The 27,514-nt window shown below is 49.7% G+C and overlaps 10 protein-coding genes across 10 annotated transcripts; 5 read left to right on the forward strand and 5 right to left on the reverse strand.

Annotated features, from left to right (window-relative positions):
* Positions 1-401: 401 nt before the first annotated feature.
* T069G_06662 (uncharacterized protein) lies at positions 402-1,642 on the forward strand (the record flags this gene model as incomplete). Its single annotated transcript, XM_056173872.1, has 4 exons — positions 402-464; positions 541-723; positions 915-1,445; positions 1,505-1,642. The coding sequence occupies 4 exons, from the start codon at positions 402-404 to the stop codon at positions 1,640-1,642; spliced, it is 915 nt and encodes a 304-aa protein (XP_056027451.1).
* Positions 1,643-1,916: 274 nt separating this feature from the next.
* Positions 1,917-2,737, reverse strand: T069G_06663 (transcriptional regulation of mitochondrial recombination domain-containing protein; the record flags this gene model as incomplete). Its single annotated transcript, XM_056173873.1, has 2 exons — positions 1,917-2,474; positions 2,543-2,737. 2 exons carry the CDS (start codon positions 2,735-2,737, stop codon positions 1,917-1,919), a joined length of 753 nt encoding a protein of 250 aa, XP_056027452.1.
* Positions 2,738-3,369: 632 nt separating this feature from the next.
* T069G_06664 (AAA domain (Cdc48 subfamily) domain-containing protein) lies at positions 3,370-6,141 on the forward strand (the record flags this gene model as incomplete). The annotated part of the gene is made up of 1 exon (XM_056173874.1): positions 3,370-6,141. One exon carries the CDS (start codon positions 3,370-3,372, stop codon positions 6,139-6,141), a length of 2,772 nt encoding a protein of 923 aa, XP_056027453.1.
* A 291-nt stretch (positions 6,142-6,432) lies between these two features.
* Positions 6,433-8,909, reverse strand: T069G_06665 (uncharacterized protein; the record flags this gene model as incomplete). The annotated part of the gene is made up of 6 exons (XM_056173875.1): positions 6,433-6,596; positions 6,656-7,294; positions 7,378-7,625; positions 7,717-8,154; positions 8,231-8,524; positions 8,860-8,909. 6 exons carry the CDS (start codon positions 8,907-8,909, stop codon positions 6,433-6,435), a joined length of 1,833 nt encoding a protein of 610 aa, XP_056027454.1.
* Positions 8,910-9,594: 685 nt separating this feature from the next.
* On the reverse strand, positions 9,595-11,201 carry T069G_06666 (PIG-X / PBN1 domain-containing protein; the record flags this gene model as incomplete). Its single annotated transcript, XM_056173876.1, has 3 exons — positions 9,595-10,737; positions 10,796-10,862; positions 10,909-11,201. The coding sequence occupies 3 exons, from the start codon at positions 11,199-11,201 to the stop codon at positions 9,595-9,597; spliced, it is 1,503 nt and encodes a 500-aa protein (XP_056027455.1).
* A 927-nt stretch (positions 11,202-12,128) lies between these two features.
* On the reverse strand, positions 12,129-14,086 carry T069G_06667 (cytochrome p450 domain-containing protein; the record flags this gene model as incomplete). Its single annotated transcript, XM_056173877.1, has 6 exons — positions 12,129-12,265; positions 12,395-12,658; positions 12,729-13,165; positions 13,220-13,288; positions 13,369-13,843; positions 13,918-14,086. The coding sequence occupies 6 exons, from the start codon at positions 14,084-14,086 to the stop codon at positions 12,129-12,131; spliced, it is 1,551 nt and encodes a 516-aa protein (XP_056027456.1).
* A 3,055-nt stretch (positions 14,087-17,141) lies between these two features.
* On the reverse strand, positions 17,142-19,390 carry T069G_06668 (uncharacterized protein; the record flags this gene model as incomplete). The annotated part of the gene is made up of 5 exons (XM_056173878.1): positions 17,142-17,412; positions 17,486-18,249; positions 18,344-19,136; positions 19,195-19,298; positions 19,349-19,390. 5 exons carry the CDS (start codon positions 19,388-19,390, stop codon positions 17,142-17,144), a joined length of 1,974 nt encoding a protein of 657 aa, XP_056027457.1.
* Positions 19,391-19,827: 437 nt separating this feature from the next.
* Positions 19,828-20,912, forward strand: T069G_06669 (galactose oxidase, central domain-containing protein; the record flags this gene model as incomplete). Its single annotated transcript, XM_056173879.1, has 2 exons — positions 19,828-20,008; positions 20,068-20,912. The coding sequence occupies 2 exons, from the start codon at positions 19,828-19,830 to the stop codon at positions 20,910-20,912; spliced, it is 1,026 nt and encodes a 341-aa protein (XP_056027458.1).
* A 397-nt stretch (positions 20,913-21,309) lies between these two features.
* T069G_06670 (ferroportin1 (FPN1) domain-containing protein) lies at positions 21,310-23,004 on the forward strand (the record flags this gene model as incomplete). The annotated part of the gene is made up of 5 exons (XM_056173880.1): positions 21,310-21,607; positions 21,661-21,830; positions 21,898-22,212; positions 22,264-22,641; positions 22,711-23,004. The coding sequence occupies 5 exons, from the start codon at positions 21,310-21,312 to the stop codon at positions 23,002-23,004; spliced, it is 1,455 nt and encodes a 484-aa protein (XP_056027459.1).
* A 1,096-nt stretch (positions 23,005-24,100) lies between these two features.
* T069G_06671 (rhodanese-like domain-containing protein) lies at positions 24,101-27,193 on the forward strand (the record flags this gene model as incomplete). Its single annotated transcript, XM_056173881.1, has 4 exons — positions 24,101-24,226; positions 24,294-24,604; positions 24,694-24,723; positions 24,778-27,193. The coding sequence occupies 4 exons, from the start codon at positions 24,101-24,103 to the stop codon at positions 27,191-27,193; spliced, it is 2,883 nt and encodes a 960-aa protein (XP_056027460.1).
* Between the last annotated feature and the right edge of the window lie 321 nt (positions 27,194-27,514).

The raw sequence follows: 27,514 nt of genomic DNA on the forward strand, positions 1-27,514 counted from the left end.
TTGGGCGATTGGACGGGCTTCGAGCTGGCCCTTTGATCGCGAGGCTTCCGTTCTGTTGCGGGCATGTGAGTGGTGATCTTGCGGACGCTTAAGCCAGCCGCCTGGGGAATTGATCCAGAAAAGCGGCAAGGTTTCGGTCCCTCGGGGGGGTATTCCAAGGATGTGGCTGCATTGGAACGAAGATGTCCAGTGGGCAGTGTTCAGGTTCAGGTACTGAGTGACGCCCTCCTTGCTTTTCCCCCGGGCGATGGCCCGAGATCTCGAGTGTATATATATGTACTCGTATCTTGTCTTCTGTCCCTCCCCCCTGTGAGATTTTAAATCCCGTTGAACTTTGTTGTATTCTATTTGCAATACTTCATATGTCTATATAATTTGACTTGGAAATACAATTTTTCAATATGGCTCCTCGACCGATTTTTGCTGCGACTCATCCTAGGGCGTGTTCAACGGCCTTTGAAAGGGTACATACACACCACACTCTTCCTCTATGGGAAAAAAAAACAAGAAGTTTTACTGACGAGATGCTCGTGTGCTCAGGTGTTCATGGCCCGTCGTGATATCCTCGAGTGTGGGCACGAGCCATTCGGTGATGCCTTTTACTTTGGCCCAGAGTTCTTGAGCGACCGCTTCAGGGACGATGCGGATTATCGCAAGAACACGGAATACTGCAACACCACTTTCAAGGATGTCTTGGAGAGTCTCGCGGATGCGGAAAAAGAGGTTCGAATTCTCCCGTGTCAGAGAGTATCCTTTGATCGAGGGCGGATGATTTCCAAGTGGAAGTCTCCAAGCCCGCCTTGAACACCCTTTCAATATCCATCTTCATGGTCGTCTTCGATTGAACTGCCATTATTTCCCTTGGGAGGAGCAATTGGAAAATTAGAGCAGGATGCGATACTTACACATACCAGGGCAAGCGTCTCTTCATCAAAGACATGGCATACTATCTGGTGCCACCCGATGGGAAGCCATCACAAATCGCACCGTCTCTCGGCGGCGGCAAAGAGCCCGGCAATCCAACCGTCCTGCCGGTCGACATCTTGAAGCGCTTCCACTTCACTTTTCTCATCCGCCATCCTAAGCGGTCCATTCCCTCCTACTACCGCTGCACAATTCCTCCTCTGAGTGAAATCACCGGTTTCGACTACTTCATGCCCAACGAGGCTGGATACGTGGAGCTCGTCCGGCTCCTAGACTTTTTGCTGGAGCGCGGAATCGTGGATAGAGATCACATCACTGCCATTGACGCCGACGATTTGCTCGATAAGCCGGAGCCAATCATTCGCGAGTATTGTGCGCGCATTGGCATTGACTTTAAGCCAGAGATGCTGAAGTGGACCGAGGAGGATCGCGAGTATGCGGCACAAATGTTTGCCAAGTGGAATGGCTTTCACGATGACGCTCTCAAGAATTCTTGTTTCCAGGCGCGATCTCACGCTCAGGTAAGATGATGCACACGGATTGTTTAAATATTTACACGATTTGCTTACTTTTGGGATAGAAAACTTCGACGGTTGAGTCGGAGAATAAGGAGTGGGCGGAAAAGTACGGGCCTGAGGCGCAAAAGGTTATTCGCCAGACCGTGGATGACAACATTCCTCATTATGAATACTTGAAGCAATTTTGCATTACTGTTTAATGAATTTTGGGACGATTGGGTACTGGGTAAAGGGAACATGTTTTGTTTTTAGAAACTCTTTTTGAGTGATTGGTCTATGATACAGTATATCGGTCTGGCTTATACGGCCCACCGAATGTTTTTTTTTATATGTCCGTAATCAACGTCGCTTTTGCAAACAAGATCTCTGTCCAAGATATCTTCATCATGCCGTTACTAGTACATCTTCCTATGCCCTTAGCATTTCGTTTCATGCCATGTGCCATCTCCTGGTCGAATCAAACCCAATCTCATTTTATGCCGCCGCCTTGGTGACCGGCTTTTCGGGCTCTCCTGAGGTATATGTCGGAGCCTCAAATAGAGAATGTGTCACATTCTTTGACCACGATTCGGCGTACTTTTTGTCCTGGTCGTTGGCCCAGCTGATTGTAACATCGACCAACTCTTTCTCGCCTCCTTCAGCCTCCGCGGTCAAGACCTTGTTGCCACGACCCTCGCCTGCCAAAACGGATGCCATATCGGCAATCGCATTTTGCTTCTGGGCATTGAGAGCGATTCCACGTTCCTGCTTGCTCCGGATTGGTTGGTAGTCGAATCCCTTTTCCTTCTCCTCGGCAATCTTCTTCTTGTCCTGGCTGGTGTACTCTTCCGGTCGCTTGTGTCGCAACTCGTCTGTCCATGCAACCTCGTGGAGGTGCTTCAACTCTCGCAGTTTTTGAAATACTGAGCGGCCGACGGATCCTTGGCCGGGCTGGAATCGGATGTGGGCAAGCGGTGACCAGTAGTCTTTTCGAAGCTTTGCAGGCTTGGTCTTCTTGCCGTTGAACGGCAACTGCTTCAGGCCATGGAACCCCTATGACACCCAGTAAGATACTATGATACGACAGGTTGTAAGCGGGGAATATAAGAGGCGAAACTAACATCCAATTGCTTGGTGAAGCTGTAAATGACCTGCTCTGATCTTCTATGGGCAAACACCCAGATATTCTCTCCATGGCTCTCAGCGTCTTTGGATCCTGCCGCAGCCCCTCGTGGCCGGCCCGTGTGTGCAAACCGCACTCCGGATCTCAAAAGGCCCAACAATTGGCCCTGGCCGGGTCGCGAGGCGGAATTCATGGCTGCCGTCCGTCGTCTGGTTGAGCTGGTCGCACGATCTGTCTAACAAAGAAAATCGCCAGACAAACTGCTTTGCGCGGGGTCATGTGACATGCGCACCAAGTTCGCTGAGCTGAAGTGCCTGCGCCGATAAGATTGGGCCGGCCAATCACACGGCGCGCTCCCCACCTTCGCGTTAGGCCTCCACTACCGTCCAGTGACGTCGGGATGAATCTTCCAGGTTCCAGTGACTTCTGGGCAGCTCGAGCTAGGCCTGGAGCTCACTGGAAGCCTCCCGACGTTGTCATTGTCTGCCCACCACCTGTCAGGCACTCCACCCAACCGCTAATAAATTGCATCAAGCATTCCATGATCCATTTCTTCCTTTCTTTGTTCTTCATCCTTACTCTCTACAGCAAAAGGCACAAGAAGCCTAAGACTTGCAACCTCGTTTGCTTGCTTGCTTGCTAATCACAACTTAACGACGATAACGAACAAACAAACAAACAAACAAACTGACTGATACCCCGCTGTTTGAATAGCAGCCCAACCTTTGTCAAGCTATACACTACATTATACCCAATCTCGATTACGCTACTACTACATCATCCTACCATTTTTCTACTCTCTACACTTCTTGACACACATTCGCCATGACTTCGCGAATGGACTTTACGGACCGTGCTCAAAAGGCCATCGAGGACGCCATGTCCATGGCTGAGCAGTACGGCCACTCACAGCTCCTGCCAGTACACTTGGCCGTGTCTTTGCTGGAGCCCCCTATCGACCAATCCAAAGACCAACAGAACGGTCCTCAGCAGACCACCATCACTCTCTTCCGACAAGCCATCGAACGAGCACATGGAGATCCTCAGCTGCTCGACCGTGCCCTAAAGAAGAACTTGGTGCGGCTACCAAGCCAAGACCCTCCCCCTGATCAGGTCTCGTTGTCACCTTCATTCCACGCCGTTCTGCGAAAGGCCCAAGATCTGCAAAAGGTCCAAAAGGATACATTCATCGCAGTTGACCATCTAATCACCGCTCTATCCGAAGATGTCGGTATCCAGGCTTGTCTCAAAGAGGGCAACATTCCCAAGCCCAAGCTACTTCAAGAAGCTGTCGCCGCCATCCGGGGCACCCGGAGGGTAGACAGCAAGAACGCAGATACAGAACAAGAAAACGAGAACTTGGCCAAATTCACCATCGACATGACCGCCCTCGCGAGAGACAAGAAGATCGACCCTGTTATTGGCAGAGAAGAAGAAATCAGACGAGTTGTGCGAATCCTGTCCCGCAGAACAAAGAACAACCCGGTTCTTATTGGTGAGCCCGGTGTTGGAAAGACCACCGTCGTCGAAGGCCTAGCCCAGCGAATTGTCAATCGAGACGTTCCTGACAACCTCAAGGCCTGCAAGCTCCTCTCCCTCGACGTCGGTGCCCTTGTTGCTGGCAGCAAGTTCCGTGGTGAATTCGAAGAGAGAATGAAGGGCGTTTTGAAGGAGGTCACCGAGTCCAAGGAGATGATTGTTCTCTTTGTCGACGAGATTCACCTTCTCATGGGAGCCGGTTCGTCTGGTGAAGGCGGTATGGACGCTGCCAACTTGCTGAAGCCCATGCTTGCTCGTGGTCAACTGCACTGTATCGGTGCCACGACATTGGCCGAGTATCGCAAGTACGTTGAGAAGGATGCTGCTTTTGAGCGTCGTTTCCAACAGGTTCTGGTCAAGGAGCCTACCATTCCTGAGACCATCTCCATCCTGCGTGGCTTGAAGAGCAAATACGACAGTCACCACAAGGTCAGCATTCTCGACAGCGCCTTGGTGGCTGCAGCCAATCTTGCTGCGAGATATCTCACCTCACGACGCATGCCCGACTCTGCCATCGACCTCATCGATGAAGCCGCCGCAGCAGTCCGAGTCGCCAGAGAATCTCAACCCGAAATCATCGACTCTCTAGAGCGCAAGCTGAGACAGTTCAAGATTGAAATCGCAGCTTTAGAGAAGGAACATGACGAGGCATCCCAGATCCGCCTGCAGCAGGCGAGGAAGGATGCGCAGAATGTGGAGGAAGAGTTACAACCCCTCCGCGAAAAATACCAGAATGATATCAAGCGAAACGATGAAATCCATCAGGCCAAGGACAAGCTTGAGGACTTGAAGAAGCGACTTGAGGATGCCATCAACGCAGGAAACCACCAGCGGGCTGCTGATCTTAAGTACGGTGCCATTCTCGAACAAGAGGCGCTGATTAAGAAGCTGGAAGACAAGAAGAATGCCGCTGATGTCGCGCTCAACGCAAATGGAGACACCAGCGTCATGGTCACTGATATCGTGACGGCAGATAACATCAATGAAATCGTCGCGCGATGGACTGGCATCCCTGTTACCCGACTAAGGACATCGGAAAAAGAGAAGCTTATCCAAATGGAAAAGGTCTTGAGCAAGGTTGTTGTTGGTCAGAAAGAGGCTGTTCAATCAGTCGCCAACGCCATCCGACTTCAGCGCTCAGGTCTCAGCAACCCCAACCAGCCACCTAGCTTCCTGTTCTGTGGTCCATCAGGTACCGGTAAGACGCTCCTTACGAAGGCTCTAGCCGAATTCCTGTTTGATGATCCAAAATCCATGATTCGCTTTGACATGTCCGAATACCAAGAACGACACGCACTGAGCCGCATGATTGGTGCCCCACCAGGATATGTCGGCCACGATGCCGGTGGTCAGTTGACTGAGGCACTCCGACGAAAGCCATTCTCAATCTTGCTGTTTGACGAAGTTGAGAAGGCGGCCAAAGAAATCTTGACGGTTCTCCTCCAGCTCATGGATGATGGCCGAATTACCGACGGCCAAGGCAGAGTTATTGATTGCAAGAACTGCATTGTCGTCATGACATCCAACCTGGGAGCTGAGTACCTTGTTCGCCCAGGCGTGAAAGAGGGCAGAGTCGATGCCAATACAAGGGAGCTGGTCATGAGCGCTCTCCGCAACTACTTTTTGCCCGAGTTCTTGAACCGTATCAACTCCGTCGTCATCTTCAATAGACTGACGCGCAAGGAGATTCGCAAGATTGTCGACTTACGTATCACGGAAATTCAGAAACGGCTGGAAGACAACGGCCGCAAGGTCCATATACAAGTCTCTGATGAGGCCAAGGACTACTTGGGCAACGCGGGTTACTCTCCGGCATACGGAGCTCGACCACTGGCTCGTTTGATTGAGAAAGAGGTGCTTAACAGGCTTGCCATTCTCATTCTCCGAAACAGTATTCGCGATGGCGAGACTGCCCATGTGGAGCTTGATGATAACAAGATTGTTGTGCTATCGAACCATCCCGATAGCGGAACAGATGATGATGACGAAGACATGTATGATGAGGACGACGTTGAGGATGTGATTGGAGAGGACATGGATGAAGACATTTATGATTAAGCGGATTGAATTCAGGAAATGAAGTTTCACCAAAAAGTTATTTTTCTTTTGTCAATAGGTATTTTCTTTTCTGGTCACATACATGGCATACGGAGTTTTTAGGAGGAATAGGGAAACCGTTTGGTTTGAGTGATTAACTCAGAATTTGACCCTCTATAATGTATCATAGCTAAAAGTGAAAATATTGTTCATTAAAAATTAAAACATGACTCCGTCCCAACATGCAGTGTTGACAACTAGTGGTATATGCAACGAAAGAAATGAAACAAATGTAAGATATCCTTAATCCAATTATATGAGACTCATCAAGACGCCGTCCTCTCCTGTCCAGCCAAAGTCGTCCATGAACATGGACCAATCTACGTCTTGGAATGGATCACTGGCTGGCACATTGTTGGTCATTGGCTGATCTTGCGCGACGGTATTTGTGCCTGAACTTTGATCTGTACGAAATTCTAAGTTCTAAGTTAGCCTATAAGATATTGAAAGAGGTTGTGAACAGGGAAGAACTAACGAATAATCTCGAGGCACTTATTCACGCCATCGGTGCTCTTCTGCGCCATGAGCAGACCGTTCTTGAATCTCTCTAGACAGGCGTATGTGATGCCCGCTGCGCCGCGACTGACCCACGAAGGCGGGACGGAATCGAATTTCGGGACGTAGCTCCTAAACGACCAGAACGTCTCCATGATGACGCTACCGCGGTACCAAATGTCCTGTTCCTTGACGGAGCAGCGCATGATTGCCGAATAAGCCTGCTGAGCGAGCAGATTCGCTTCCTCGGGCGGCAAAGAGTCCGAGTCCGGGCCCCAGACGGAGTGCAGGAGATACACGACTGTGTTTGCGGCGTCGGTAAGGGCACGGCACAAGATACCCGGGCAGTGAGAGATGAATTTCGATCGGGAGTCGAGGTCGAGGGCGGTGAGGATGAGGGAGCGGGCGGTTGTGAATGCCTTGAGGGTGTTTATGCGGAGGGAAGGGTTTGATGACGGGGGAGGTGTGGTGGAGGTTGGGGAGGAAGGGGGTGGGTTTACGACGGCGGTGTTTGCGTTGATGATGAGGTTGTTGTTTGTGGCGGTGATGGAGGAGGGGGACATGAAGTAGAAGAGCTGGATTTCGAGGAGAGCTGCGAGTTTGAGGATGCGGGAGATTTCTATGTTTTTTGCAAACATAAGTGTGAGTTATATATTCTTGAGAGATGGAGTTACTGGGATTTGTTGATTGTTTTGGTCTTACCTGTGTCGAAGCGAATGAGGAGCGGCTTGAGCACTTCATACTCGTTTTCCCAGGTTGCGACGAGGCTGTCTGGGACGCTGCCTACTGTCGAGGTTTGCGCGTGCATGGCCATGTGGAAGCGGTTGAGGAACCGTTGCAGTTCGTAAGTGGTGATTAGATCGGCCCAGTAGGTTGATTCGAGGGCGGCTTTGCAGCGGGTGTCGCTGAGTTGAATAAAAGGGGGTGGGTGGCCTGCGCTTGCCGATGTCCTATTGAGTGTATTAGCAAAATTTGTCGAAGGTGTATGCTACGTAAAAAAAAAAAAAAAAGTGCGAAATACAGGAGAGAGAACAGACAGACCTTTGTGAGATCAAGCAGCAGGCTATCCATGTGGACGATGCCTCCTCGTCAGTAGACGTGTAGCCGTGTCGACTGCCCACGCAAAACTGAGGATGTGAGCCTCGGCCCGTATGAAGACCAAGCGACACACAGGCATTCATGGCGATGCCCGCAAACATGGAGGAAGGATCAGTGACGAAGCGGATAGTTGGATACGGCCACGCGCAGACGAGGAGAATGGTGTGGATTTCGTCGAGGCCCAGCACCGTGCTTGCCATCATTGTCCAGAGATTCTTGGTCATGTACTCGACGAGGGCGCCAAAAAGCTGGGGGTCCTTGGCATACCGTCTGCTTGTCACGTACAGAACGGCCCAGAAGAGCATTGGTTGGGCAGCGTAGCATTCATCGGGCTCTTTCCTGCGGAGAATAGGGAGGAAGGGGTGGAAATGTTGTAAGAATCTGGGTTATTTTCACGAGTTTAGCATTTCAATCCATCTTTTGGGGGAGCGTGGGGAAGATTGCGGCTTCTACTCACTTGCTAAAATAATAATCGATATCTTCTCCAGATATGAGGATAGAACCCAGGACGCGAGCCTCGGTAGGCCCGACCTTCTTTTGCTTCTTCTCGGGGGGTCGCGCTGAGGGTACAGTAAGTTGGATAGGTAGGGGAGGTCGTGCTTTCTGGACTGCTGTGGACGGTGCCTGGTCTGAGGTTGCGGAGAAGGCTGTAAGAGGGCTTGGGGGTGACCAAGCAGATTCGCTGCCGGGGGTTTTGGTGTTGACGACCTTTTGGATGCTTCTCAGTTCCTGTTCGAGCTGCTCCAGTTTGCTATATGAGGGTTGCAATTTGTCAGCCAAGGTGCACATTTTTCATCAAATAGAGCCAAGATGAACTAAATGCGTAGCCGCTCATGAGATACAATGAGAAGAGGAGTTATAAATACCTTCGTTTTGTGACTCTTTTATGAGACTTGTCTACAACACATGAGATTTGTAGCTTGGCGCATCTCTGACATGGCTGGCCGGGGACTTGGCTCGTCTTGCAGCGGACCTTTTCAAAATTTCAGCCTTTCACATTCATAGTACTTTCACATGGGATACAAAATTGAAAACCAGATATGATAAAAATGAAAATAAATAAATAACGGCAAATGTGCTACTCACCTTTGAGTTGCGACAGTTGACACACGCCACATTGCGCCTGGTCCTCTCATCGTGGCTCGGCGAATCTGCTGACGGCGGCGTTGGCGCCATCTCGCCCAAGAACTTTCTGTTCTTCCCTCTTTCAAAACGCTGATTTCAATTACTCTGCAGGGACATTCCCCGTGCCAGTGGTTTTTCGGCCCAAGTCCGGTGGGTTTCAGGTGCTTTCTCTTGCTTTGCTTCTTGTCGTTGCCAAGCCGGGAATCGAAGTGAAACGGACGGCGCTGTGAGAATGAGTGGATGAGGCGATGTAACGGCTCGCGCGCTTTCGCTTCCGGCACTAGATTCGACGATCTGGAACAAGTTCCCCGTTGCAACTTTTTTTTCTTTCTTTTCCGGCTCCCGTAGATGACGGTGGCATCGTTGGATCCTATCGGGGGTTTGCAGGCTTCAACTGGACTGGACATAAACATGCCGGAGCCGGGCTTCTGTTAAACCCGATTGCCGGCCCGGAGGACGTCACGTGGTCTGATGACAGCATCGGTCGATATCGATGTTATTCAACTCTTGCTGGATCACGAGATGTTGCAAATAAAGCATTGTCATTCCTCTATTGTGTCCATATCCAACCTGCATGGGCTCTACTCCATCCAATATCCCATCCAAGATCCGTTTCCACGTCTCCAAATCCCCCCTTTTATGGCTTATAAATCCGTACCACCATGCATGTAACCCGATCATTCAACGCTGCGTCTCCTATTTCTCCTTCTTGTCTTTATCCTCTGCTGCCTTGACTGTTCCATGGCCAGACTTTGCGTATCCTCCCATCAGCTTCATTAGGACCCAGATGAAGCCTAGGCCTACGGCAACCGCTGTTCCAACTCCCACCCATTGAGACGCTCCCTCCGTCACCACAGGGACACTAATATTGTTGATGAGACGACCATCAGCTTCTGGCTTAGGGCTCACATGCCAAAACGTAGTGCCTGGTTCGAATAGGCCGTCATATCCCAGGTTAATGCGGTCAAATGGGTTGATAGCATAGCCGACGTCTTGTTCGCCATTGCACGCCCAGAACACCGCGGGGTAAGGAATTCCTGCCTCCTCCTTGCCTGTTGGGGAGGGCTTGAGATATCGTAGATGAAGCGGCACCTCAACAGTCCAGTTCTTAGCCGCAGCCTTGTCCTTGGGAGGCGCCAGTTCAAGAAGCATGTTGGACCCCCACTCCTTGGTTGTGTATGCAGGAGCCTCGAGATCCACCGGCTCACTCACGTACTTTGCGGCTGCCAAGTTCTTGGACGCAAGGAATAGCTCATCCGCCAACTGGTACCTGTCTGCAAAGATGACTTTTGGGAAAGTAAAGTATGCGTATGGAGCGCACTCGGCGTCGTCGTCAACTGGAGGTGCTGTCGTACTGAGACTCAGCTGCAGAGTGGGATGTAGACCTGTCGGTTGCTGAAATTTGGATACGAAAGTCCCCGACGCAGCTCTGTGCCGCGCTGCAAAGGCAAACATAGTTGGCGATGGCGTCTTTGTTTCCCCGATGACTGCCAAAACTCCCGAGACACCGACTTCATGCGCCTCCATGCCCGGCGCGTCGCCTATACGTAAGATGCCGACTTCAGTACGGCCCTTGGGTGATGCAGGCACGGATATCTCCCGCTTCTGCAAAGGCCATAGAGCCTGAATCTTGACAGACTCCGAGGTTGAATCGTAAGACATGTCCAAGCTGACGGCGTCCTTGAGCTCCTGGAGCTGTTTCCTGCATTCGGCGGCAGTTGGTCCTGAGCATACTACCGGACCGAGCCTCTTTGCAAACCCGTCCAGTTTCTCCAATTCATTATAGAAGAATAGAGCAGGGGAACCTGCTTGACGCTCATTACTGAGGTTGATGAATACCTACAGAAATAGTCAGATGGTGGTTTCCTTTTCAGATCTATGTGTAGATAAATCTTACATCTGGGGATGAGCAGTCTAGCCGCCCAAATGCTTGAAGAGCCGTGCACAGCTTTTCCCTGCTCCAACTGTTAGCCATTGAGTCTCATACACAAATCCGAGGGCTAAACAAACGGGTCGTGATCCTCTTTGATGGGAGTATATGATACGTGGAGGCCGGGAGAGATGCGAGAGCTAAAGGGCTCCAGCGTGTTATAGCTCGCCGGCGTTGCCCATCTCAGCTGCAGCTGGTCGAGATCGCGAAGAAGCCCAGCGATTTCAGAGGGAAGCTCCGGCAACGTCAGCGTGATTTTGTGCTCCCGCACCGCCTCTACCGCCGGGCCTTGGACTTTGACGTCGTTGATCTCCAGCTGGTTGGGGTCCAAGTCCGCATCTTGCGGGCTGAAGTAAGTGATTCTCTCCCTCATGATGGCTAGTGAGCGAGACGGGCTGTGCGGAGATTGCAGTGAGTAACCAGAGTAGGATGGGGGTCTCGAAATTGGATAAAGTATTGATATAAATACACGCTATGCTTGTGCGGCGATTTAAAGAGCGAGATCCAGAAGGGCGGCTGCTGATAATTAACGATGAATGTTCTATGAATGTTCTTTGTTGTGATATGACGACAGCAGATGGAATGATCCGGCTGAGGTGTCCACTAAATCTGCAATGCCGCCTTTAGTGGGCGTTCAGGCAACCCCACAGCCGCTATAGGGGATTGACCCCACTAGCTTAAGGGGGAGCTCATTTAGCCTACGAGATTTGAGTGTCCGTGTGTATACATGCACGTACCTATATATGAAGTGCCTCCTTTCTCCTTTATATGCTCCAGGGCTGCTTTCTTAACTTCAAATGAATCATGGAGGTGACATTCCAACTAATCAAATACCTAGAATTACAAGTTGATGAGGTCAATTTCTGAGGCTCTGGGCTGCGAACATGACATCTGCTCATAGCTACGATGGCAGAGAGAGGCGTCAATAGCCAAGAACTATATCCACACCGAATGAGACAAAAAGTGTATCGTAAATGTAATTCGTGTTATTAAATTCAAGATATTATCAAATAGGATTCGTTGAAGAAAATGCAATTCGGAAATCTCCAAACGGCCAAGCCATAGCTGTCGTAAGCTCCCGTCTCGTAAACACACAGCAAGGCCTCTTATCCGCGTCTGGTCGTGTACCGTACCCTATACATACCGTCGTATTAGGTCCATACATGTACTTTATACGCATCCCATCGTATACATGTACTCATAGACACACCTTATACGCATCTGATCGTATACTCGGACCCTGTCCGGAGTAATAATAGATCTCACCCCTTCGACTCAGCCTCCAACGGTTCGATCCCATCTAATAACGTTGCTTCGCTTCGTATAACGCGATCGGCACGCCTTGTCCTGGACATCCCACGATATCCGCCTTGAGATACTGTGCCGCCCAGTCTCCTCTATACTCGATCCTTTCGTATCTTTGCAGAAGACGGACCACTATGAAGTAATAGTTTAGTAAAAAAGAATGGAAAATCAGGCCAGGATTTAAACTGCCCGTATACGCGTACGTGGACATGTAGTCCATTCTCTCACCACCACAGCATCACGATGGATTTTGAAACTCACATGTAAATGCCATCTCCGTCATGGCAAAGTTCTGTCCAATGCAGATGCGGGGCCCGCCGTTGAACGGCACAAACTGCCACGGCTTGGGCGTCCAGTGCTCCCATCGTTCGGGGCTATAAACCGCCGGGTCGGCAAACTTGTCAGACACCGGAGGATAGAAATCCTTGACACGCTGCATAGCGAGCGTGCTGTAGAGGATGTGATCTCCTTTGAGCGTTGCGATGTCGGGTTGGCCCGGTTTGCCTGGCAGAGTCGAGTCTTCAACTATTGTCGAATCAAATAAGTATCTCTCTTTGTGTTGTGTGAGAATGTACAGGTAGATGCAGATACTCACGGCATGACCTGACGTTGAAAGGGACCGCAGGATAGAGTCTCAATGTCTCGTACAGTGCATGGGTAAGACACGTCAAATCCTTGAGATCCTCGTACGTTGGTGCTGCCTCTGGCCCGACTGTCTCGAGAACGCGGCTTCGCAACTTGCGCCAAATCTCAGGGTAGTTGGATAATTCGTAAATTGTCCAAGACAGCGTCGCTGCCGTTGTGTCTCGCCCCGCCAACAGCACGGCCATGATCTGGTCTCGAATGACCTTTGGATCTCGCGAAAAGAGAGCCATGTTGTGCAGAAATGTGAATTCCTTGTCAGACTTGGATATCGACTCTAGCTGTTCTGGTGTGAGGGTCAATGTTGCGTCGATAAACGGTTGTATGAATTCTTCGAGGATCTTTATGCCCTTGTAGTATTCGGCTTTGGGGATGAAGCGTCGGAAGGGTCTATGAAATCGTTAACCAGGGATGGGGTAATAAGGATCCGAGCAAGATACTTACGCGAGTATAGCGAGAAGCATCTGAGTGTGTTGGACCTTTGTAAAAGCAGTGGTGAATTTGCCATTGGGGCTATCAACGTGTTAGTCAATTCTGTAATTGTAAAACTGCATCTGTAAAAGAAACATATGATAGTGTGGTGCATAGCTCACTTGTCCAAACTGTCAACGCTGGAACCTAGCAAATAATCTGTGATCGCATCCAGTGTCATGCGATAAAACAAGTCACAAATATCAACCGTCTGTCCCGAGGGCGGCAGCTTCGAAATCAGTACATCGTTCCATCTCTCAAGAATATCCAAATCTCGAATCTTCTGCTTGATAAACATTGGCCGGATCAGATTCCGGCTCTGCTGCCACAACTGCCCATCTGTCGTGAAAATGCTATCGCCAAGAAATGGCTCCCAAGTCCTGTGGAACATCTCACCCTTGCCAAAATGCGTAAAGTTCGTCGTGAGCAGTCCTTTGATGTGCTCAGGATCAATGGTCAAGATGGACCGGCGGCCGAAAATCGTCATTTCCACGGCGTGGGGGCACGTTGGATCTGCATCTTTGAACATGTTGAGGAAGTTTTCGAGCATTCGGTTGTTGGCGTGCATGTATCCGGCCTTGAAGAAATGGTAAAATGCTAAGCACTCGGTTAGTGCCTGTGATTCTGCCCATTCCTTGGGACACATAATGTTGAAGCATCTGTCTTCATACCGGTAACAGGGTTACCAGCGAGGTTGGAGGCTCGGACTCCATTGACTTTACTCAGCCGGTAGTTGACAACCAGCCGCTCGATTATCCCAAAGGAAACGACGAGGCATGGTACAATGATGAGCAGCGACCATGCCTGCCCAGGAACCAGCGCCTGTAAGCTCTGCAACATGGCGATCTTGAATCGAGATGGCTCTATAAAATGGAGATTTAGCAACAAGTCGAAACAGTAAAACAACACAGGTGCACCATGGAACGCGCGTACTTACAGATCTATATATGGATTTTGGAAAACAATGCAAAAGTAAAAACCCCAAGATTTTGTCTTTTATCCCCCTGTCGAATCTAAAGCCCCGCACGAGACTAGATTGACCACAGGCAACTGTTGGTCGCTCCCATTTAGCACATGCACATGCAATGAGATCCTTCGTCGGATGGAGGAACAGTCCGTTAACAGTCCGTTGCAAGCGATGGAAGCTCAAAGGATTGCGTATGTCACAATTCAGCTGGTGGCTAGCGCGTTACCGCAGAGATGGTTCATTCCTGTTTCGAAATGGTCTTGTGGAGATGGTAAAGATCAAGAATCGAGAACGCCGATGATGCCAAGAGATTTGTCTGATCCGTTAGGCGAAGAAATAGATTACTATCACATATACCTGTGCATATGGAAAGTTTCAAGACCATGTAAGTAGAAGGGACACAGGATAGTCCGAATCCCGCGGGATCCGGAGGCCTCTTTCAATATTTCCAACGGAGTAATAAATAATTGATTCGTCATGTGCTAGGTAAAGTGATCCAAATGGTCCTTGAATCATCAAACCACCATCTCATCTCTGATCTAGACTGCATGGTGATTGACTGCCAACCTGCATCATCACCAAGAATGGCATCCCGGCCCACGTCCTCTGTCGCGCATTCGACAGCAAGTCCACCAGCCTCATGGCTAATTTTATAATGAATCGATCTCGGGAGTATTACAACTTGCACGTCAATCTCCGGTTCTCGCCTGCAAACTCCTGCGGCCGCTATTGCTCCGTCTTCATATTGAAGCATCATTCCCTTACACAGACGGTCTTTTCTTGGGGTGCCTTCAGGAACCTTTCGCCGGAAAAGCCATATCTGTTGGACATTCTTCAATTCCACTATGGATACATAGGTGAAGCTGCAGCTCCAGCTGAATCCCCGCGACTTAGTTAGTTGAGTTGGGACTTCTATGGACGATGCGTCTGTATCATTGACTGAAGCTGAGACAGCTGCAAAGTAGCTCGTTCTTTGGAACGGGAAATCTGCATCCTGGAATAAGAGATGTGTGGCCGTATCGTTGCCACTTAATTGCCCAAAATCAACCTCTGGTCGAGTTGGGCACAAGTATTTGCCAAATAACTTAAATCTCCCCGTTGTCGTGATTATCTAGACACACGTTTAGTTAGCGATAATTGTACTGAAGAGGTGGCGAAGCAGTAACATAACAACATACAGCAAGAGTATCTGGAATACTACTGTCATAAGTTTCGCAACTGCGGACCCAGATTGAACTAATCCTCTCTCCTTTGGCAAAAGGAAAGAAGATCGCGGCCATAGAGCTGCTTTCTGCTACTGGTGGTATTATCTGTGCCGCAGGAGGCGAGTTGTCATGCGGGTAAGAGGAAGGGTCAAAGTAACTCTCGTCATGGTGTGGGTAGATCCAGCGCACTGCGCCGTGTTGGCAATACACAGTGAGGCCCGTGATGTCTTGAAGGGAGATGCACCGGACACGCAGGTTTCCCTCAATTTCACGATTCCAGCTGGTGAGAGCTGGATCGGGTGGAGTTGGCGTGTCCCATAAGTGGAATGATCGCGGTTTGTGAATTCTCATAAAAGATCCCTTGGAAAGTTAGATGCTTGACGCAGAATGCCGATAATCAACTAACCTTTATTTCAATGCGGGCCTCTCGCATAGTAGATACTTCTTCAACAACATACCACACGTTTTGAGAGCGAGAGGGTGCGGTTGGTAGAGCGGAAGACTCGTTTACAAAGTCCAGACATGACACACCAAGGTCATCCAACTGAATCCTAATCTTGCCGCTTCCACCATTGCCGGTCACCATTCCAGTATCCCGGCACCAAGATTTGATATCGTCAAACGAGAACTCTTCAGTCTCAACGTTCGAATCTAATAGAGGCTGAAAAATACGCCATCTGTTGAGTGCTGATACAAATCTCCAAGCGGGAGATCCAGGATAGAGCCGCACAATAATGTCTCTCAATTATTGAGGTATACTGCAAACACGAGCGAGCATTGACTTATGATTCTCGATAAGAGTGTCATCGGCTGCACCTCCAACTGTAACATCAGGTACTGATTGATAGCGCGTCTTGGGTAGCGACTCTGTCCACGAGGCAATTATCCAGATATCATGGAGACTTGGTTTCTTTGATGCAGCATTTTTACTAATGATATGGAAGCAGTCTATGTGATAAATGGACGTGTCATGTAGCGTTGCGCAGTTATAGCAGTCGCTTCTGCGACAAAGCAGCCATTGGTGAGAAGTCGATTTGGATTTCTCATAGACTGTAGTGTAATGTTCAAGCTGAGTGACTGTGGGGAAAGAAAACCCAAGAGTATATGCAAGATATGATGGCGAATCCCACTGCCCAACAACTGTAGGAGAAGAATAGAGTCAGCATACGGCTTGAACTAGTGCCGAATCAATGTAGCTCACCTGCGGCAATCGTCTCACCAGGCCGAACCGAATAGCGACAGAATATGCAATATGGCGTTTGAAGGGGAATATGATAGTCAAGTCCTAGCGGATGTGGGACAACCAACATTTTGTAGATGGACAACGTCGTGATCTTTGTATCATACTATGATAGAGCGTCCAAGACCAGGCAATTATAAGCTGTGGGAAATCTTCAAGCAAAGCATATTCAAAATCACCACCACATCGCATTATATAAATCACAGCTACAATAAAAGAAACTGTTGCCTAGGATGGAGTTAATTGGTGCGTGCCGTTGACCTTGTGCGCACAAGGCAGTTTAGCCAATCAACTGTGGCATGTTAGGCTGACACCAGCAAGGGCTTCGCCACTAATACTGGCAATGCTAGGTAGGATACACGACCTGCCGGCACATGCAGTCACCCAATATGAAAATAGCATGAGGCATTCCGAGTGTCATGATAGATTCTCAATGGCCCCATGGAACAGAGCAGTGATGATACCTTGGCGGCAGTTTAGTTTTTATTCAGCGAGTGACCTATCCAGCGCTGAAGCTCCGTTTGCTTTTAAAATAGCGCCGTTTGCCAGCCTCAACAGTTCTGTTACGAATTTGCCTGCCTGCTCATTGTGCTTGGCTTCGTAATCCGCAACGGTTTGGGTTCGTAGCCTGTTGACTACCTTTGAAGCCAAAGCAAGCGATTCTACGTCAGCTGCCGCTTGAGCACCAACAGGGTGTATTAGTATATTGACGAATAGCGACATTGCAGCTACAAGTGGGTAGACGACGGCATGCCTATCATGTATTTAGTATTTGTATCACCTTGAATCCGGACACGGTTCCAAATAAAGCGTGCATTAGGACTTACCAGAAGCTTTTTTGTTTGAGCATCGCTATTGGTTCATTCAGTAGATTTAGAGTAGAGCGGCTGGCTTCCAGGGATAAGTCGATACTTGAATGCATCGCGCTGTGAAGGTCTTCGGGTGGACTAGTCTCTGCGCCTTGAGCAGCTCCAAATCTTCTGACTGGCGTATGAATAATGGTAAGAAGGTAGTGATATTCCAATTGTAACTGGACTGATCTCAAATAACTCAGAAAGTTGAGAGTAGGCGGTACACTGTGTCCTGAAGGGATTGATAGCTTGGGGCGGAGGGCTAGGGGAACAGACAATCGCCAGCTCTCAAGCTCGTCATCTAGCTGGCGAATGCGAGTGAGCAGCTCACTATCGATGATTTTCAGCGCAGAAGGCGAGTAAAGTAGCCGAAATATTCTCTCCTTCAAAATTCCAAGGTGCGGGTCGCCTGGTAGAAATGGGATCACTCTATTCCAAGCAATGGTGCCGATATTATCGATATCAGCAGTAGCACTAGATGATTGTAGAAATTTATCATGGTTCAAGTATTCGTTGTCGAGCACGCCAAGATCACAGTACTCATTGGCGAGGATAGGCGGTAGGCCAGATAGGAGGGCTCTGTCCTTGTCGGATATATAGCACATCCAGAATAGCTTCCGTATATGGTCTCGTGGGGGGCCAAGATGAGGATCCTTACGATCCATCGGATGTTGTAAGTGACCATCAAGTTCACATACCATCCGGCAGGCCGTTGAATGCAGCGCTTCACCACTGCTGTACTGGCCAACAACCGTTCTATACTTGTGCTAATTCTATGGTTTAGCGATTTCTCAAGCACATTAGATCAGGGCATAAATTAGAAGATTAGCTTACCAACAGCATTAATGTTTGAAGAGTAGGCAAATCTGCAGGTCCATTGAGGAGACCCAGAAACCACTGCGCCCTCGCTGCGCACATCTCGCTACTAAGAGTCGCAGAGAAATGCTCAGAAACTCGCAAATGGGCCAAGACGGCAAAGGCCGCCCAAAGGCACGCTCGTGCTGCCACATGAGTGTGAGAAGCGTGTACCCCTTGAAACAATTGGTAGGCCGTGTTTATCGTATCTTCAAATAGCATCTGATCGAGAAGAGGAAGAAATATTTGAGAGTAAGAATTTGAAAGAGATCCAAAGGACTTGTGCACCAAGTCTCTATCAGGCAGATCCCATAGTTCTCCAATGGGAGCGTGTACCTGAAGAGCTGAAAAGCTCCAGCTCGGTTGCCCAGAACCATCTCTGGGTAAATAAGACTTTAATGATGTCGTATCCTGGTCAGTCCTGGAAGCAATCCAATCTAGGCCATTTTCGGAGATGATTGGCAATCCTCTATGATACCAGTTCCGTCTAAAGAGACGAGTTATAGAAACAATATGTGCATGGGTATCATCTTCGAGAGATGGGCTGTATTGTCCTGCAGGGGCTGAATCTCGAAAAGTTTGCTCTCTCGAGTATTTCTCAGCCAGCTGTATCTCAGAAAAGTTGTCCTCGGCAATGTTCGATAGTCTTAAGTCTCCATGGCCTCTTGGTCTTTCGCCTGCACGTAAATGTTGAAATGCGTTGGCCTGGGCGAGGGCATCTTCAAGATGCTTAATTCGATCCAGCAACTTGTTTGCGTCTACGCGCTTAATCCTTTGACACATGTCAATAACTCCAAAACCCAATAATACTCATTTAAACTTTCAAGTACCTGTTCACTGAAGCCGTTCGCTTTTCTCTAGTAACGGTGCATGCCAACTTTTGATGACTGCACCAATTGCAGGGTAGGCTAGGGCCAGGTCGGCAGCATTCTATCTACAGAGACGGTCAGGAAGGCTAGAAAATTCCCTAGAGGAGCAATTTACCTTTCTTTTGAAACACACATCACAAGCCCTTATCGGGGGCATAATTGACACAGGAGTCACTGGCAGGGGTAAAATAACCAGACTCGGACAGAAGACAACGCCAGACCGACCAGCCAAAATACTGGCATTGACAAGGAGAGTATTGAAAGTGAAGAGTGTTTGACTAATCGGCTAAGGAGTCATGTTGTCCGATTACATAAGTGGAGGCTAGTCCCCTTTGGTATCATCATTCGCTTGAGGTCCTCCAACCGCCCAATCATATTACATCATTGCGTGGCCGCAACTTCATGTTGGTAATTTGGTCATTGAAGCATCGGACAAATGGCGACCTCATGAGTCCGCGTCCTATGATTTCCGAGTGTGATTGTAAGTGCCAAAGCGTATTCGTATAAATAAAGCATACTCCGCCCTCGCAGCATACCTCTCCAGTCTCTGCCACAGTTAACTGTAAGTTTTGTTTCTGCGTCACATCACACACAATGACAGCTCCCATCATCTCTGCTCGTTGGACCAAGCTTGTGGCGACTCCTCGCCTCTGCCGTTCTTCGCATATCTTGTCGGCCGATGCCTCTAGAATCTTCGTCTTTGGCGGAGAACTCCTGCCCCGACAACCCGTAGACAATCATCTCGATCAAATTGACATCGATGAAGAGTCGAAAGGTAATGTCTTGTCAACTATCTATCTCGCTCGCCTATTACAATCATATGTCTGACTTGAGAACTGAAAGCCAAAGTCAACACACTGCCAGCACCAGACAATGCACCTTCAGCACGTGTTGGCTCAGCTGGTGTCACTGTCAATGGAAGCATCTGGCTCTTCTCCGGACGTGGAGGTTTAGCCATGGATTCGATTGAAGAAAATGGTAGCCTCTGGCGATATGACGGCACAAGCTACACTTGGCAGCAAATTCCCACCAACTCGACAATCTATCCCACGTCCCGCAGCTACCATGCAATGGCATTTGATGGTAAGAAAACTATCTATCTTCACGCAGGTTGTCCGTCCCAAGGACGACTCTCCGATCTGTGGGCCTTTGATACCGAGACTCTTGTATGGACTGAACTTCCCTCGGCTCCTGGGCCTGCACGCGGAGGAACATCAATCGCCTTTTGCGGAGGGTTACTGTACCGAATGGGTGGCTTTGATGGGAAATCCGAGCAAGGAGGCGAGCTTGACATTTATGATCCAGCCTCTCAAGGGTGGCATACTATCGCATTCCCCTCTGATGGCGTCCAAGGACCAGAGGCGCGCAGTGTAGCAACTCTTCTAGCAGTCCGATTGCCAAGCAATGAAAATGCTCTGATCACCATGTTTGGAGAACGGGATCCTTCGTCTCTTGGACATGCTGGAGCTGGAAAGATGTTGGATGACATATGGGTTTTCAATGTCAAATCCTCGACATGGAGCAAAGTCGCATTCCCCGAACAGAATGCCCCAGCAGCTCGAGGATGGTTTGCCGCAGATGTCACGACGCAGCAAGGCGGGGATGCGGTAATTGTTCAAGGGGGTCTTGCAGAAGACAACACAAGATTGGGAGATGCATGGAGACTGGACTTTTTGTAACGTAACGAATACTTCTATATAAATGTCCTGTTCCCACCCAAGCTTGGATTTCACATGTGTTGCGATATACGGTTGAGTCAAGAAGCAATTGATCAGGCCACAATCCGCCAGCAAAGCGTTCTATTGGCGAGAATTGTGTTATGTAATCGGACAAGATGTTGTCCGTGGCGTTTTTAGCACCTTTTTTTTTGACATGGAGCCGAAGTGCTTGGCCAAATGGGCCATCTGACGGTGAGGCAAACTCAGACTCTGCATGTCAAACAGTCAATGCTTTATGTGCAAGAAATAGATATAAATACTTAGGTAACGAATACTGTGCACATGTATTTTACTTCTATAGTTTTCAATATGAGCGTATCTTCAATTCTTTCCAAATTTTGCCTATGAAGTTTGCACAATGGCATCTGTTGACGAGCAAACGGCTTTGCTGAGCCTGAATGACATTCACCCAGCCCACGATCATGTCTCAGCTTCAGTCGCCCGTCGGCTCTATGTGTCACACTTCTTATCGACATGGAACTCTAGACTTTTCGAGTTCGGTGCAGTGCTTTACCTAGCGGCTGTTTTCCCCGGAACCTTGCTACCAATGTCCCTTTATGCTCTTGTCCGTGGCCTTTCTGCAATTGTCTTCGCTCCAGCAGTTGGGTGGTACATTGATACGGGAAATCGACTCCAAGTCGTTCGCGTCTCTATTGGTAGGCTATGATAAATTACCGTTATGATAAATTCGCTTCCTAATACAGAGCAGTTTTCCAGAGGATTGTAGTTGCAGCGTCTTGCGCCGTCTTTTATGTGTTAGCGGCCGATATACCACTCACCTCTAGTATAAGAGCAGGACTACTAGCAATTGTCACGTTCTTTGCCTGCGTGGAGAAATTGTGCTCGATATTGAATCTAGTCTCTGTTGAGAAGGATTGGGTGAGCCAGTTGACAGTGCCCATTTATTTACTCCCGGGTTGTGCTAATACCTCTGACTACCTGCTAGGTTGTGGTCGTCTCAGAAAGAAACCCAGACGCCCTTCAAGTCATGAATGCTCAGATGCGGCGGATTGATCTGCTCTGCAAGTTGTTCGGACCACTATTTATTGCCATGATAGACGCTCAATCCTCTCAGGTGGCCATGATTACCAATTTTGCTATGAATGCGGCAACTCTCCCCATCGAGTACTTTACCATCGCTCGAGTCTACTTTGACATTCCAGAGCTACAGAGAGCCAAGATACCACTGCAACGGAGCATTACATCGCAAGAAGTGCCATCTCGAACTTCCAAGACCTTTTACAATACGGTCTACAAGCCAGTGATTGCCATGGTCAAGAAGTCTGCACAGGATTTCTCATTGTATTTCAAGCACCCGGCATTCCTCCCGTCCATTGCAGGCGCGGTTCTATATTTCACGGTTCTCAGTTTTGGGGGCCAGATGGTTACATATCTCCTCTCTTCAGGCTATTCTTCCATGCAGATCGGCATTGCTAGGACACTTGGCGTAACATTTGAGGTCCTGTCCACATGGGCGGCACCTTGGCTGATGGGACGAATTGGGCCGGTAAGAGCGGGTCTCTGGATGAGCAGTTGGCAAGTCGTCATGCTGGTTGCGGGAGTGTGTATCTTCTGGGAATTTGATGGAAAGGACTCGATCATCCCTGCAAGCGGGCTTGTTGGCGGCACGGTGTTGAGTCGTTTGGGGCTGCGAGGGTTTGACTTGTGCGTCCAGCTCATTGTCCAAGAGGTAAGTCAAGGACAACACATTGCCATATTTTTGGTGTCGCGGTTTCTAAACAACTAACAACATCACCAGGAAGTTGAAGCTGAAAATCGCGGTGTCTTCTCTTCCGTCGAGGCCGCGTGGCAGAATGCCTTTGAGCTTCTCGCCTTTGCGTCCACGATTGTCTTTTCCCGCCCCGAAGAGTTCAAGTGGCCGTCGCTCATCTCGACCTTGGCCGTTGCCTCGGCCAGTAGTGCTTATGCAGCGTTTGTGTACCTGCGTAGAGGCCATCTGTTACACCTCGACGCACTAACAAGCTTCCTGTTCACCGAGAAGAGAAGACAGAGACAGCGTGTGGATCGAATCACATCTGGGCCGGAGATATAAGACACCACCGAACAGGAGACGGACCTAGTTTGGACATAGCGTGCCTGCGTTGGTTGACGATTGGCGTTATAAGTTGCGTACCTTAATATGAATGAAGCATGATGAACTGCAGATCCTACAGAAGAGGCTTGTTCCCTGCAAAGGAGAGCAGAATCGGTGGCCTATTTGGGCAACTATTTTGCGGAAGCCATCAGGAGGATCTTTTGCGGCTCGGGCAATTAGAGTCGGGGGACACAAGCAGGATTTCCTCCTTGGGCCACCGAAGCATGAATCGTGCCTGTCTGTGGCTGGTGCGATCTGAGTAGGACGGACAGGTCAGCACGCTACCGATCATCGATCCTTCAGCTGCGCGTGCTACAGTACAGTAGTCCATTGATGCTTGTGCTGTCAGCATCTTGTTATTGATGTTAGTGGCCTTGATTGCTGCATCTGTGGCTGGTGCGCGGCCGCTGAAGAGCTCTAATAAACAGCACAGCTTCCTCTGAAGCCAGTTGAGGCTCTCAAAAAAGTAGGGCGCTCAGGTGCAGGGTCGCTAAGCCGCTTTGGGGACCGAGTGGCTTGTGGCAAGGCCAGCACCTTCACTTGACACCTCACCGAAGGCCGCCAAAAACGGGCTGCTGATCCACGTGCAACGGCCCTCACTCCACTTGGCTTTGACATCAAAGTCTCTCTTCGCCGGCCTCAATTTACGCTGCTTGTTTCGTATTTTTCCTCGGCCGCGATGCTCCTCTTCAAAGTCTCTCTTTCTCCATGCTAGTCGTTCCAACCGCCATTCCTCAACTCTCGGAGTACGCGATCATAATCCTCTAGTCAGATGCATGTGGGGTGAAGTTGGGGAAAGCCCACAGCTAGTCTCCGATCGTTTGCTTCATGTCCAGTCCAGTCCCAAGCGATACGACTACAGTCCGACTACTCGTCCAGCAAATAATGAGCGGCCAGCCGTACGTCACCATTCGCGGCCGCGAGGATGGAGTTGGTATAAGAAACGGCGCTCCCGTATGTTGGATCCTCCCTCTTCCGTCTTCCTATGGTGTTGATTGAGCATGTATACCTATGTGAATGTGACAGTGAATGCGAATGCTAGAGGAAGCGAATAATGAGCTCACATCCAGTGCGACAGGGCATGGCGCGAGATGTACATGCGCGATCTGCAACCCATGACACCAGCCGCGCCAGCTTCCATGTGAAGCATATCGGCCAGTTTGCCAAGAGGCTCGAAGATGTGCGTTGATTGACCCCTGCTCTGTTCTTGTGTCGTTTGGCGAGAGACAGTCTGACAGTGACCAAAGTCGGCGGCGCGGGCGTTTCCAAATCGAGGCCGGGCATCTCAGCGCTACAAAAACGTCCAGGCACTGCTTGTGCACTGGGGTTCCGACGACCTGTTTGTCCTTCCTGAGCTCGAGGATCTGGAGAAGTGCATGCGCGATGATTATGCGTTTGGCACCGACATCTTTTCAATCCCGTCGGAAAACTCTCATCTGGAGCTCATGATGAGAATTGGCCAACTGATCAAGGACCACGAATCACCCGATACTCTTTTCATTCTTTACTACGGTGGCCATGCCCGGATTGATGAATCAAGGCAAAGCACGTGGTGTGCGTAAGTATTACCGCGGCTTCTCCCCCTCATGCATACATCTCTTGATTTTGGCGCAAGTAGAGATATTCATTCTAACATGGCTTTAATAGTACACGAGATCCCGACTCGCCTTGGCTACAGTGAGTGATTCCCAATTCTTCATCCAAAGAGGTACCCTTGCTGATACTGCCCAGATGGTCCGCAATTCAGACACTCTTAGAACGATCAAAATCCGACGTTCTCATCCTCTTAGACTGCTGCGCCGGAGCTGCCAGCGCAACCTTCCCCACCGGCAACAGCATCACTGAGACCATCTCAGCGTCCAGTTGGGACGCCATCGCTCCCGATCCTGGAAGGTACTCATTCACAAATGCCCTCATCGAGGTTTTGCAAGAATGGCGACATCGAGTCTTTTCCGCCGCTATGCTCCACGCCGAGGTGCTCGCCCGCCTGAAGCACCCAAGGCCCATCACCATCAACGGCAAGCACTTCGAGGCCCGGTCCACACCTGTTCACTTTATGATGACGGCCAACCATAAAGCGCCAAGCATTGAGTTGTCTAGGACAATGCCGGAGGAGAAGAGATCTCTCTCACTTCCCACTATTCCCTCCCACCATGATCTCGAGCCTATGGGAGGTCCTGTCGGCGGCCTGACACCACCACCCTTGGTGACGGCCGGTGGACGGGCGGCAAGTCCTGCAGATGCCCTAGCCGGAAACGTGGTTCCGAATGAGCCTACTGAGGACACCCCTCATGTGATGATATCATTGGCATTAGAGGATGATCAAAGACTGGATATCAATGCTTGGGAACAGTGGCTAAACGCCTTTCCCGCCATGGCCCGGTACGTCAAGATCCAGGGTGTTTTCAAAAGCCACTCTACAATGGTCTTGGTCTCAATGCCTGTCATGATTTGGGATATGCTACCGGAGGATCCGGCTACTTCCTTCGTAGCCTTTATTCGCTCCAACAACATAGCAGCTCAGAAACCACAGCAGAACCCAATTACTACTGCCGTCCCGGCATCACGGTTCCAATCAGAGACGGTAGGGCCGGATACAGCCTCTTTCATATCTGGCGTCTCTGGCACCACTTTTGCACCGACTTTCAGAAGCTCGTTCAGCTTCAACAATGCCGCTCGAGATGCGAGATCGGCTCGTAATGCAGCTCCGTCCAGTCAGCCTGGGACACCGCAGCCAGGACCAGCTCTCTCGTCATCTCCGTCAAGCAGACAACTACCGTTTTCCAGGTCCATGAGCTCTGCAACCTCTCTTCCCGCTACATATGCAGGCTCGTCCTCTCTCAGCACCAGCCCTGTGATATCCAGGCAAATGATACTCAACCAACAACAAACCCAAAGGCGCACTACGTTTGGCGGTACTGATGTTCCTGAGCCCCAAAGCTTCTCTGCTCATGTCGAAAAGCGCCTGGAGGAGTATTATCAGAAACAACCGCTACCAAATGATGGCGAGAGTGCCTTCCTCGCTTCCAATCTCGGAATAGAGCCTTTCCACCTTGGACTGTGGTTCCACCACCGCCGCGAACGAGACTTGGTCACAAACAGGCTGGCCACGATGAAGGTTGGCGGCATGCCATTTAATGAGGAAGGGGGCCCGCTGTTGATCTTGCCAGCAGATCTCAGCCGGCTGCTCGAAATATCACAACCTGGACAAACTCTCTTATTTGATATCCGATCACCCTCAGATTACCAAAGATCGCACATCCGCGATGCCATAAACCTTCGAGTACCTCAAAACTTCATCAAAGACGCTTCGCCCGAAATGATTGGCCGTACTATTTCGGAAGAACATGGTCATGAGATCTTTTCCAAATGGAAAGAAGCAAGATGCATAGTGTTTTACTCACGCGGATTAGAGAGTGCGTGGGAGTGTCCCTCTGCAACATCCATGCTGCACAAGCTCTCTGAGTTTGGATGGAGAGGAAGAAGTTTTGTTCTCAAAGGCCACTACCGCGAGTTTAGTGCATCCTTTGGGCAATTCATTGTGGACAGCAAGAAGAATCTTGAGACTGGCAGCTCCGAGCAGCAAAGCGGGGAGTCGTCTAACGAAACCGCTGTCGATCCGACACAAAACTATGAGCAATATACACAATGGCTTGCTCATGTAGAAGCAGAGGATCGATCGCGTACGAATGCGTCCTCCCCGACACGGACCACTGAGAGGACAGAGTTCGTCGAGAGCCAGGAGCATGAGTTGGAGGCAGAACTAATGGCTCGGTGTGGCGACTTGTATCGAAAGATCCAAGATGTTCAAGCAGGCAGGGATCCATCATGGTACGATAACTCTGACGTAACAGCGCCAATGGTCGAATATCTTGACCGTGGTCTTAACAAATTGCGCGCACATCAACCGTCGCCACAGCAAATGCCGACCAGTTCCAAGCTGGCTGCGGAGGGTTATTTTGATCCACCACCTCCTCCAGAGCTGGAAGATGGTGATGACTATGTTGAGATTACCAAGGGTAGCGGCTCTACCGGCGTCGCACGATCTGGAACTCAGCTCTCAGCGGAAAGGGGGAGTCCTGGAGATGAGCCTCTGCGCAGAGGACGTGGAGGTGGTTTATTAAACAAGGTGTTTCGGCGGGCATAAAGCATAGGGGCATGGGATGAGTTTATGAAGAGGTTACGGATTTCTGGCATTAATGTGCTCGGGTAGCACTTCAAGGTGTTTTTGGGGTATGATGATACCACGGATGTAAGCTTTGGATATAAAATCGATGGCGTTGGGTTGCCTTGAAATATACATGTATTCTTTTCAACTTTTGTGAAATAAAATGTTTCATTAGCCTTTTGACATGGAAGTGATGGCAGCTTGAAACTAATTGATTCGGTCAATGAGAGTCGCGGCCTTTTAAGAGAGCTCGTGTATTTGTTAGGTTTGCAACAGAATAGATTCATATGGAATGAAGTT

This window comes from Trichoderma breve, chromosome 4, assembly GCF_028502605.1.
Source record: "Trichoderma breve strain T069 chromosome 4, whole genome shotgun sequence".
Classification (NCBI taxonomy): domain Eukaryota; kingdom Fungi; phylum Ascomycota; class Sordariomycetes; order Hypocreales; family Hypocreaceae; genus Trichoderma; species Trichoderma breve.